Below are 12,165 nucleotides of genomic sequence, written 5' to 3'. Positions count from 1 at the left end.
TAAATGACCAACAAAGACATACTGTATAGTACAGGGAACTCTGCTCAATGTTCTATAATAACCTAAATGGGAAAATAATTTGAAAAAGACTAGGAAGAAAAAAAACTGTACCAATATATATCATTTCTACCTAAGAAATATTCTACTTGTATTACATCATTTAAGTATAGTTGTTTAGCATATTTTCTTTATACCAACTACATTAATAAGTTACATTTGTTTAAGAAATTCTTTAAGATGGCTGTTATATCTTTATACTCTAGAATCTGATCTATTTCTTCTATGGGTCTATGTATCTAAGTAGCATGTGTTCTTCAGAAAACTGTACTTATAACACAATCCAGAAGGTCTCTTTATTAATTTACTTTAGAAATTTATCTTCCAGTAAAGAATTTTTTTCTGCCTCTGAGCTATGAAACACATTTTAAACTTGTCTCTAAAGAAGGAGTAATTATTTTCTTTTTCTCAGCTGGTAAGTTATGTGGGGTTGTTGTTCATTTCAGCTGCATAAGCTTTAGTTTTTGAATTCATGAAATCAAAACCAAAAACTACCCACAGAGACAGAGATGCTCAGAGAAAGCGGGGCTTCCTGTTAACTAGTCTGGGCCCTTTCTTTGTAAGAGATAATGCAAAAGACACATTGTCCCAACCTGCTGTTTTTCAATTTCTCCATGTTGCCCATTCAGTCTTTTAGGTCAAAATTTATACCAAAAACATTAGTTGTTTCAAGGTATATGTGAAGATAAATTGTATAATTGTAAAGCTAGAGTAAAATAAACAATTATTTCTAGTCCTGTTTCTGAGCAAATTTAGAAAATAAATGTAAGTTGAATGGTGCATTAAGGATTAATGCATTTTGTATTTTGTATTCATTGACATTAAGGTTTATTTGCCATAGTTCTCTCATCCTGTTGGCATTCTTTTTAGTTTTTTTTGTGTGTGTGTGTGCTGTAGCTTTATTTTCATGCTCAAAAACTTATATGCCTAACCATTGCCTATTATTCATATCATCATCTGGCCTTCATTGATCTCCATGATTCATCTCCAGTCTTCCCCCACTCTCAACTTGTCTTTCCAATCCTCTCCATTTCCTGATCTTTGTGTACCCTGACCCTACAGTCGGAGCGAATAAATGGAGTCCCACACATGATTTACACTTCGGTTTACTCGTGCCAGTCCATGTGTTGTTCTTTGCTAGGATACAGTCCCGCCATTACCATTCCTTACTTTTCAAGGCTTTCTTCAGTTTCTTCTTTGTCCATGAAGCCTTCTCAGATGCTCCAGAGATATTTAACCTCAAGTTATTTTGCGACCCCAGAACTCCTTTTCACACTTTGAAAATTGTTCTTAGTTTGTGTTTTGGTAAAGGCATTTGCTTTTGTGTCTTCGTCTTCCACTAAACTGATAATTCTTTGGACACAGATTTTATGTCTTACTCATCTTTGTGTTCATGAGTGCTGGAACAAAGTCTTGGATATAGGGCAGGTGCACAATACGTTTTCATGAATGATTTTTTAAATTTAGCCATAGTCTCTTTCAAGGCTCGCTATTCTCTAATTTGTTCTTTGTGTGTTAGCCAAGCTAAATTGTTCATTTGTTGTTTTCTGAGTCCATGATTTCTGTTATTATGCCCGCATGAATCCCTCTGCCTGGAATTCAACCTTTCTTTCTTTGTTACCACCCCCACCTTCTCTGTCACCCTTATGCCATATCCTAGCATGGTACTGGCATAGAGTTGGCATTCAATAAATGTTTATTGAAACCCTGCCCATCATTCTAGCCTTATCTGATTTGTGCCTGCTTCATAAAATCTTTCTTTACCGCAACTCCACCCCCAAACCAGATATGATGTTTCTGACCTTGATGCCCCTGTTGCATCCTTTCTGTACCCTTTATAATGGCATTGACTCTGTTCTGTTCCTCTTGCAACATTTTTTGATGATTTAAAGTCAATCATTGTTCCAAGTTTGGGCATATTTTAGCTCACATTAGAGTAGAAGAGAATGGTAGATTCCACTGAGATTGTTGGTGTCATATCATAAAGGATCTTAATTCAAATGTTTGTCCTTCTGTAGAAAACAAGAGCCACTGGAAACATTCAAGCAGAGACAGATCTGATTTGATCCTGTGTTAGGAAGATGTCTTGGGAGATATTTATCTTATCCTTCTATCCCTGCCTTGCAGATTAGAAATTCTGAGAAGGAAAGAGCATTCTGATCATTCTTGTCTCTACTATAGTATCTAGGTGCTCAGAGTTAGCTGAATGGAACTGAATTCTCTAGTTAATTAACTCATTCAATAGAAACCAGGTCAACCCTGGGTGGGGGGTGGGGGGGAAGGATAGTGAAGGATTGTCAGAGGAAAAGAACTAGAAAGGTCTCTCTCTTTTATTTTAAGCCCAAGTAGAACTTTGAAAGAAAGATATATTTTGTAATATTGAAAAATGAGGAAATAAAAACCCACAGTTATTTTATCACTATTAATTTGTTCTAATGATTTAGTGAAAGTGAGAAAACACCTCATCTTACAAGTTTGTACACTACTGTATTTTTAGAAAGAAATTGGTTTTGGATAAAATTTCAGCTTAGTCAAAATAGTGATAAACTGGATAGTAAAGCGACACTTTAAAGAAAGTTTCTCTTAGCTGTGAAACCTTTGAAATCCTTCCAGAAAAATGTCTCTAATTATATACAGAGGTGATCAGTGCATTGGAAATAGCAATTTAATAACCTGAAAAGGAGCACTTTTAAGAGAGATTCAGGCAGAGGTCATGGGTATCTAGAGGGCATTTTATTGTGGAATCTTGATGCTCCTTGCAATAAAGGAAGACACTAAGAGGATTACAACAGGGATAGAGAGGAGGCAGGCAAAAGCCGATATTCTTGCTGCATACGTTTTCAAATTGGCTTGAGATAGAGGTATCAGTGCCCAACCCCGACTGTTCTTTTAAATCTCGTATTGACAAGTAAAACCTTTCCTACAGAGAAAAATTTGGAACATGTAATCCCTATTAGTAATGTGGAAGGCAGATATAACCCTGACAATTACAACCTGTTGCTCTTTTATCTATTTCAAAAAAAGATTTGGAATCTACTACACATGGAGAATTTGGGTGAAAACATCTTTCAACAGTTCTATTGTTACTTAAGTTGGCAACACTTATTTGGCAATACACTTATATGTTTCCATGAAATGGGTGAGATACAAACTTCATGGTAGTTAATAAAAAAATATTCATGAGAAGAATAGCTTATTTATGGGAAAACATAGCAAAAATGCACGCCAGCGTTTGGCAGGTCATATATTCTGTCAAAAAGACAAGGAAACTGATTTTGATCCTAGCCTTTTGGTATGATCAGACAGCAGCAGAACATTAGAAACAACTACTAGTATAGAAACAGTAAGCAAAACACCAAGTTATGATTTTAGAATTATGGCACATTTGTTATAAGTTTACTTGTAAATTCAACAATTATGGACGCTAGAAGAATATATTATTCTTTATGTCGAGAAAGAAGCTAGGAAAAGGCAGATAATTCTTTACTGTCCTATTTCTTTGGAGAGCAAGTCATCAAGAAATAATATTTTCTCAGATAATTTATACTGGAGAAAGTGCAATTTTTAATCTCAATTTTGAATTTATTGCCCTTAGAATGGGATACTGGGCTTTAAATGAAATTCCAAATCCCTTCCTTAATTTTAGACCTATAGCTGGAATCTATTGAGGACTGCACACCTAAACACTAGATATTTTGATTGTTCAGTTGCATAATTATGGTATTGTTGTTCAATTGCTCAGTCATGTCCAGCTCTTTACAACCCCATGTACTGCAGCAAGCCAGATTTTCCTGTCTTTTACTATCTCCTGGAGTTTACTCAAACTCATGTTCATTGAGTCGATGATGCCATCCAACCATCTCATCCTCTGTCAACCCCTTCTCCTCCTGCCCTCAATCTTTCCTAGCAGCAGGGTCTTTTCAAATGAGTCGGCTCTTCACATCAGGTGGCCAAAGTACTGGAGCTTCAGCTTCAGCATCAGTCCTTCCAGTGTATATTCAAGAGTGATTTCCTTTAAGATTGACTGGTTTAATCTCTTTGCAGTCCAAGGGACTCTCAAGAGTCTTCTCCAACACCATAGCATAATTATGTGCTCACTAATATTTTCTGCTTTTCAGTTTTTCTAGTTCTTGGTCTTAGAGGTAGGTGGATTGATCAGCTTATAGATTTAGAGAATGAAATCAATAAGCATGAATATCAAGGGCACAAGGAAAGAGATTTTAGAACATTTCTTGTGGGTGTGATTTTAATTTGTATAATAAATTATTTAGTGTTAAAGTGTTAGTCACTCAGTCATGTCCAACTCTTTGCAACTCCTTGGACTGTAGCCTGCTAGGATTCTCTGTTCCTGCGATTGTCCTGACAAGAATACTGGAGTGGGTTGCCGATTCCTGCTCCAGGGGATCTTCCCAACCCAGGGATCAAACCCAGGTCTCCTGCATTGCAGGCAGATTCTTTACCATCTGAGCCCCCAACTTGGTCCTAAAATTACTATCAAAAGGAAAAATCTTATAAAATTCTATCTAAAATAAAAATATTTTTAGAATGAAGGTTGTGGCCCATGAGCTCCTTTTTTCACAAAAAATTTCATGGTCTTACATTTGTTCCTCAGTAGATTTGCAGGAAGAGACCTTATTACTTTGAAATTGCACAGGAATTTTGAAGTCTACTCCACTTTCATTGGTAGTTTGGGGAAAGACGATTAAACAAGAAATTTTAACTGGCCCAGTACATATATGCCTCATTTTTAATCACTGGCATCATCTGTATCAGCACAGTTTATTCAGATAAGTAAAATCATAATGGTCACTTAAAGGAAGCTATGTATGTAGGTATGCAAAAGAATAAAAGAAAATTTCTTTTTTTTAATTCTCAAAAGACTTTAAAAGGTTTTCTAATTACACATGTTATGGTATATATTTGGAGACCTGTGTCAACATAAATGCTATCATACACATGCTCATGCATGCACGTGTGCACATGTACACACTCCCACACAAGCACTCACATATAGAGACACATATGGCATATTATGTTGTAGGTTGTCAGAGCACTTTTCAAAATTTATCTCCCCCACCTTCCTAAACATTTCATCTAAAGCTAAGCTATCAAATTAAATTAAAAAGAAAAAAGTAGGTGATGTCATAAAGAGAATTTAATGGCCATTGTCAATTTTAAGTGTATTAGAACCCTGACTTGACAGGACTTTTTTTTTTTTTAATAACATTAAATGAAGCTGAGTTAGTGGGCCTGGCTCTGTCTGGTCTATGTAGAATCACTTGGGAACCGTCCAGCAAAATATCTCTTAGAGAACAGCATGGTGTTAATACTGGGTGCCAACCCAAGACAGAAACAAAGGACCCCTTCGCTCTTCACCAATAAGCCAACTGTTAAAAGATTAAGCCGTGTTGTGCAGATAACAAGAATTTAGGCACTGGCAGCAGGTGCTGTACAAAGAAGCAGTTGGCAGTACGGGTCTTCTGTCTGACTAATCCAGTCAAAACAATCTTCTTCCCAGTTGCAGAGGAGAGTTCTGAGTGTGATGGCAACTTGGAGTTAGGAGGTTGACTAAGAGTGCTACTTTAAATGCTGAGTCCTGTGGGGAATGGATTAGTAGAATATAGTTTATCATTGTTCAGAAACTGTGAGAAATTCCCATCTAGGGTCCAGTCACTACTGGCTAACTGGGGAATAAATCATCAAAGAACTCTAAGTCAAGTCTGCTTATGTGGTGGGGTTACTGTATTTTTAAAATTTTATTTTCATGCATGTAAGTCATATGACATTTTTGTCCATAATAGAATAATTATCAAATGTATTAGTCATACCCTTTTGTTATTGCCTGTTCACACTTGTAAAACATCACCTTTTAAATTATTGTTTAACTTTTGTTTTTTAAAAAATCATTTGCTACTCAAAATCTAGTGTTAGCAAAGAATTTGAATAGACATTTCAATATTAGAAAATTATTTAAATTGCTACTGAAGCAATATTATTTACTAAGTTTAAAGCATAAGTTGATATATTCTTATAATCCTATACAAATAAATATTAGTACTTAAAGTTAGCATGCTTTTTCAGGGAAAGTGATTATATAAGGTAGGAGGTAAAGTTTATTAAATATGAAGGAGAATGAGAAAAAGCAAAGAAGGAAAGGAAAGCTATACCCATCTGAATGCAGAATTCCAAAGAACAGAAAGAAGAGATAAGAAAGCCTTCCTAAGTGAACAGTGCAAAGAAATAGAGGAAAACAATACAATGGGAAAGACTAGAGATCTCTTCCAGAAAATAGAGATACCAACAGAACATTTCATACAAAGATGGGAACAATAAAGGACAGAAATGTCATGGACCTAACAGAAGCAGAAAATATTAAGAAGAGGTGGCAAGAATACACAGAACTATACAAAAAAGATCTTCATGACCCAGATAACCACGATGGTGTGATCACTCACCTAGAGCCAGACATCCTGGAGTCCGAAGTCAAGTGGGCCTTAGGAAGCATCACTACAAACAAAGCTAGTGGAGGTGATGGAATTCCAGTTGAGCTATTCCAAATCCTAAAAGATGATGCTGTGAAAGTACTGCACTCAATACGCCAGAAATTTTGGAAAACTCAGCTGTGGTCACAGGACTGGAAAAGGTCAGTTTTCATTCCAATCCCAAAGAAAGGCAATGCCAAAGAATATTCGAACTACCACACAGTTGCACTCATCTCACACACTAGCAAAGTAATGCTCAATATTCTCTAAGCTATGCTTCAACAGTTCATGAACCAAGAACTTCCAGATGTTCAAGCTGGTTTTAGAAAAGGCAGAGGAACCAGAAATCAAATTGCCAACATCCACTGGATCATAGAAAAAGTAAGAGAATGCCAGAAAAACATCTACTTCTGCTTTATTGACTACACTGAAGCCTTTGACTGTGTGGATCACAACAAATTGCAGAAAATTCTTAGAGTTGGGAATACCAGATCACCTTATCTGCCTCTTGAGAAATCTGCATGCAGGTCAAGAAGCAACAGTTAGAACAAGATATGGAACATGAAACAGACTGGTTCAAAATTGGTAAAAGAGTACTTCAAGGCTGTGTATTGTCACCCTGCTTATCTAACTTATATGCAGGGTACGTCATGTGAAATGCTGGACTGGATGAAGCACAAACTGAAATCAAGATTGCTAGGAAAAACATCGATAAGCTCAGATATGCAGATGACACCACCCTTATGGCAGAAAGTAAAGAGGAAATAAAGAGCCTCTAACTGAAAGTGAAAGAGGAGAATGAAAAAGCTGATTTAAAACTCAACATTCAAAAAACTAAGATCATGGCCTCTGGTCCCATCACTTCATGGCAAATAGATGGGGAAACAATGGTCCCGTCACTTCATGGCAAATAGATGGGGAAACAGACTATTTTCTTGGGCTCCAAAATCACTGCAGATAGTGACTGCAGCCATGAAATTTAAAGATGCTTGCTCCTTGGAAGAAAAGCTATGACTAACCTAGACAGCATATTAAAAAGCAGAGACATTACTTTGCTGACAAAGGTCCATATAATCAAAGCTATGGTTTTTCCAGTAGTCATGTATGGATGTGAAGAGTTGGACCATAAAGAAGACTGAGCACGAAAGAATTGATGCTTTTGAACTGTGGCATTGGAGAGGACTCCTGAGAGTTTTTTGGACTGCAAGGAGATCAGACCAGTCAATCCTAAAGAAAATCAGTCCTGAATATTCATTGAATGGGCTAATGCTGAAGCTGAAGCTCCAGTACTTTGGCCACCTGATGCCATGAACTGACTCATTGGAAAAGACCCTGGTGCTAGGAAAGATTGAAGGCAGGAGGAGAAGGTGATGACAGAGGATGAGATGGTTGCATGGCATCACTGACTCAATGGACATGAGTTTGAGCAAGCTCTGGGAGATGGTGAAGGACAGGAAAACCTGGCGTGCTGCAGTCTGTGGGGTTGCACAGAGACGAACAGGACTGAGTGACTGAACAACAGCAGCAACAAACATGAAGAAGTAGAATTCTGACAGATGACATGAATGACTGTTAATTTAAGTTGATCATCAAGTCTAAGTGAGAAATGTTAGAAGGTGCACAATACTTTTGGCGTTTGTCATCTTATAAACACATGGGACACAGAGGCAGGATCTCCCCAGTTGACCCTCTCCCATCCATTCCCGCAACAATCACTGAAATCTCAACATGCTAATTGCTTCCATCATGTTTGTCTCTTTTCGACCCCATGGACTGTAGCCCACCAGGCTTCTATGTCCATGGGATTCTCTAGGCAAAAATACTGGAGTGGGTTGCCATTTCCTTCTGCAGGGATCTTCTGAAGCCAGGGATATAATCCACATTTCTTATGTCTCCTGCATTGGCAGGCAGGTTCTTTATCACTAACCCTGCTCCTACCCCTTAATTCTTATGAAGTTGTACAAGCTCTCAACCATTCTCCCTGCCTTTGATCTCCCCTTATTGCAATCCATTATGTTTGCATTTGCCAGATCAACCTTTGTAAAATCTTGTTATACAGACACTCCTCCGAGAACACCCCACTGACACCTACTTCCATAGCATTACACTTGACCCCTTCTAAGTCTGGCCAAATTTAACTTTTGAGTCTTCCGTTAAATCCTAAGATATACTGATTATACTAATTGCTTTTGCTTGGAATGCCTTTTTTTCCTTCATTATTCTTGTCAAACTGCTTCCATCCTTCAAGACCTGGTCCAGATGTTACCTCTTTCAAGATGTTTCACTTTTTGTTGCTCCTGTAAATAAGACTACCATTCTTTGCATCTTATAGCAGTATTTAATCATCCAAATGGAGCTTAACACAAAATCGTGCATGTGTGCCCGTGTGTGCATGTTACTGCCTCGATGCATAAATCTATTTAAGGCAGGAAAACACTTTATAATATTCCATATCACACAGTCCAGGGCCTTCTGTACCAGAGCTGGTGTTCAACAAATATTAATTTAATTGAGTTAGTGGGATTGGGCACTACTGTTTCAAAAGAGACCGTCTCAATGAGAAACATGTTCAAGATTAATCTATTTTGGGTAACTATGCTGAGGAAGTTTGACTTTCAGACTATAAGTTAATAGCTTGTTTCTTTTCATGGTATAGGTGGACTCCAATATTGTCCTTCATGCCTCTGTTTCCGTCAGAAAGCAGAGTTTCTCGAGCAGTAAAGAGAGCAGTGGGAGCCAGATAGCGCCATCGACCCTGTGGCCTGCAGCCAGTGTGTGGCTGATCACAAAGGTATCCACGAAGGTCTGCTCTCTCTGAGTCACTTCGGGGGCTCACTGGCTCACTTTGCTGCTCCGTTTCCTGACATTCTCCCTCATATAAGCTTGCAACTGAAAGCACTGCAGTTGTTGACTGTTGTGAATCTGTGATCTCCTCTTTGTTTGTCTAGTGCAGAGGACGCTGACATGAATATTCAACTCACTTTTAGATGGGCTGATTAGTTAGTACTCCAGAATGTTATTTAAACTAGCATAGAGCTTTGCTATAGCCTGCAGACTCACCATTTTCACGAGATTTTCCTGAATATCATTTGCTTCCACTCCTTAGTCTTTATTGTTGAGGTTCACAGAGCCTGGTGAATCAGTACGATATAGTGATAGAGTAAGACCATACTCTAGTCTTAGTCTTAGTTTTAAAACTCTTAGTTTTAAAAGAAATCCCTGAGTATAAAATGTGAACAATGCCTAACACAAAACCTATGTCTTGGCATTATTTTTTAAACTTTATTCTTACATTATTGAATCAGATTTAAGTTGAGAATATATAATTGCTCTCCCCTTCCCTTTTACTATTGAAATACATTTTATGATTGCCACCAAATATTTATGACTGGAAAGAGATGATGCAGCTTGTTTCTCCCCTTCTCCTGCCTCCCCTTGTCTCCTCCGTGTAGACTATTTTTGCTTCTTCCAAGCACTTCCATAAGTGCAGAGTCACTCAGGCAAGTATGTTGCTACTTAGTTTAGGGGGTAGGAGAGATTGAAATTATTTTTTCAAATGAAATTTTGAATTACTCTTAACTATTAATTTTGCTTTTCAGAGAGCTAAAACCAAAAATTAGAGTAATTGAGACACAAAGATACTAAAAAATATTATCCACTTCATTGACAAAGGCAGAATGAGATTAGATATTTCTTAAATCTGCTTCCAACCTCGAGACTCTCTTAACTACTAGTCCTTTTTATTAATATGTTGTATTTTATTTCTGATTTAGAGATAATATTGCCATTTTGTTAAACATATGTTAAACATTGTATACACATTTATTATCTCGTTTAAGCTCACAAAAATTATGCAAATTTTCACTATACAGCTGAAAAACTGAGGCCAGTAGGTGATAGAGGAAAGATTCTTGGTCTGTCTAACTTCAAAACTTATGCCATTTTACTGCATTTCAATATAAAACACTTCTCTATATCTGACCAATTTATGAGCATTGATGGAAATATTTTAGTTTTAGCACTACCACTGAATACCAGTGTGACCTCAAGTAAGTCACATACCATATCTGGGCCTTAGTCTTGTAACGGAGTTGGACCAGTTGATATGGAAGATTATTTTTCCAAATCTCATATTCTCTAATTCTGTGGCATCTGTTTCTAGAATTTCATGATATCAAAAATCTTGTACTTACCTTAAAATTTTCCCGAAAGAATTTAAATGCTTCCTGCAAACAGTATGAGTTTTGGAGTTAGACAGGTCAGACTTAAAATCATTTCTGTGATCTTGGGAAAGTTACTTAGCTGCACTGAACCAGAATTTTCTTATATATATAAAATGAAGTTAGTCCCTTTTGCCTTGCATAGTGGCTATAGTGATTGAGAAAATATATTTGAAGTTCAAGCATACTATCTGGTATACAGAAAGTGCTTAATAAGTGATGATTCTTTTTCCTCACCCAAAGGAGTTCCCTTTCTCTGTAGACAAGCATGTTCAAATGAGGATTCCATTCAATGCTAATTAGAACAAAAATTTACAAAACTACTTTCTTTCCCTAAGTCATTGTGTAGTTCTTTCTCACACAACAAAACCATGAGAAATAAAAGTCACACGTTAAAAAGAAAACAATTTTGAAAATCTTCTAAAATTTAAAGTTCTATCATTTTTTTCCCAAAATAAATTAGTTTACCTATTAAAAAAATAGAAGTTTCCATGCCATAAATCCTCAATATGTGTAAATAAATTCCTCAGTGGTTGTCACTTATTTAAAATGTTGTGTCAATTTACTAAGTAAGAAAATTGTTAAATGCCTATTCAAGTAATATTCTCAATCAGCTTCCTTATCAGAGAATCGTAACATTTAAAATGAAAGTAGTTCATAAACCACCTTAAAATGTTTAACCCATGATATTGAGACCTAAAATAAAACTTTAAATTGGTACCAGAGGTCAAGGATTTGTTTCAATCTTTTCAGTTCACTGCCTTTATTTATTTTTTTTCTGTGCATACATATTTCAAGTAAGCTCTGTAGTTATAACTATAACAAGTGACACGAATGGACCCCAAACCACTACACTGTGAAATATGCACAGAAAAAAAGGACAAATGAAGATATCAAGGTCTGTTTTATTTTCACTGAACTGTAAAATGCCACCCTTGTCCAACAGAAGATCACTGATTCTGAGCAGGGCTCACTGACTGCTAAGTTGTGGGTAGTGTTTCACTTTCGGCAACTGTTAATATCCGAGTTTATCCAGGCATAATGACCTCACTATTTGTGACACATTGTTGAATTTTCTGGTTCTTTTAACTTATTTAGACCTTTCTCCCCCCTCTCTATTCATTGGAAGACTGGAATGATCCTGAGCCAAGCAATAACTCAGAGCTGTCTAGCTGTTGGTCATCCAATCAGAGTCAAGGCTACTGACGGAACATCACTACAAGGATACAAATTAATCCTACAGAAAAGGTAATGTTTATGAGCTATGGACCTGAAAACAAAAAATGTTAATTTCAAGATTCCTGAGCAGTCAGATCATCATGCTTCCTATCTTAGATGGAATATTCATTATGCTTTAAATTTGTGTTCAAATATCAATATTAATTCTTCTAAAATAAGCTTGAAAA

The 12,165-nt window shown here is 36.7% G+C and overlaps 1 protein-coding gene across 1 annotated transcript in view; it reads left to right on the top strand.

The window, feature by feature from the left end:
- Positions 1-12,165, top strand: part of DCDC1 (doublecortin domain containing 1) — a 455,120-nt gene that overhangs the window by 239,835 nt on the left and 203,120 nt on the right. Inside the window, exons 15-16 of the mRNA XM_061149231.1 lie at positions 9,196-9,330; positions 11,889-12,007. Of these exons, the coding sequence (XP_061005214.1) occupies positions 9,196-9,330; positions 11,889-12,007 (254 nt within the window). The remainder of the gene's footprint in view (positions 1-9,195; positions 9,331-11,888; positions 12,008-12,165) is intronic.

The sequence above is a fragment of the Dama dama genome, chromosome 1 (genome assembly GCF_033118175.1).
Source record: "Dama dama isolate Ldn47 chromosome 1, ASM3311817v1, whole genome shotgun sequence".
Taxonomy (NCBI): Eukaryota; Metazoa; Chordata; class Mammalia; order Artiodactyla; family Cervidae; genus Dama; species Dama dama.
This window is presented reverse-complemented; position numbering and strand designations above follow the sequence as displayed.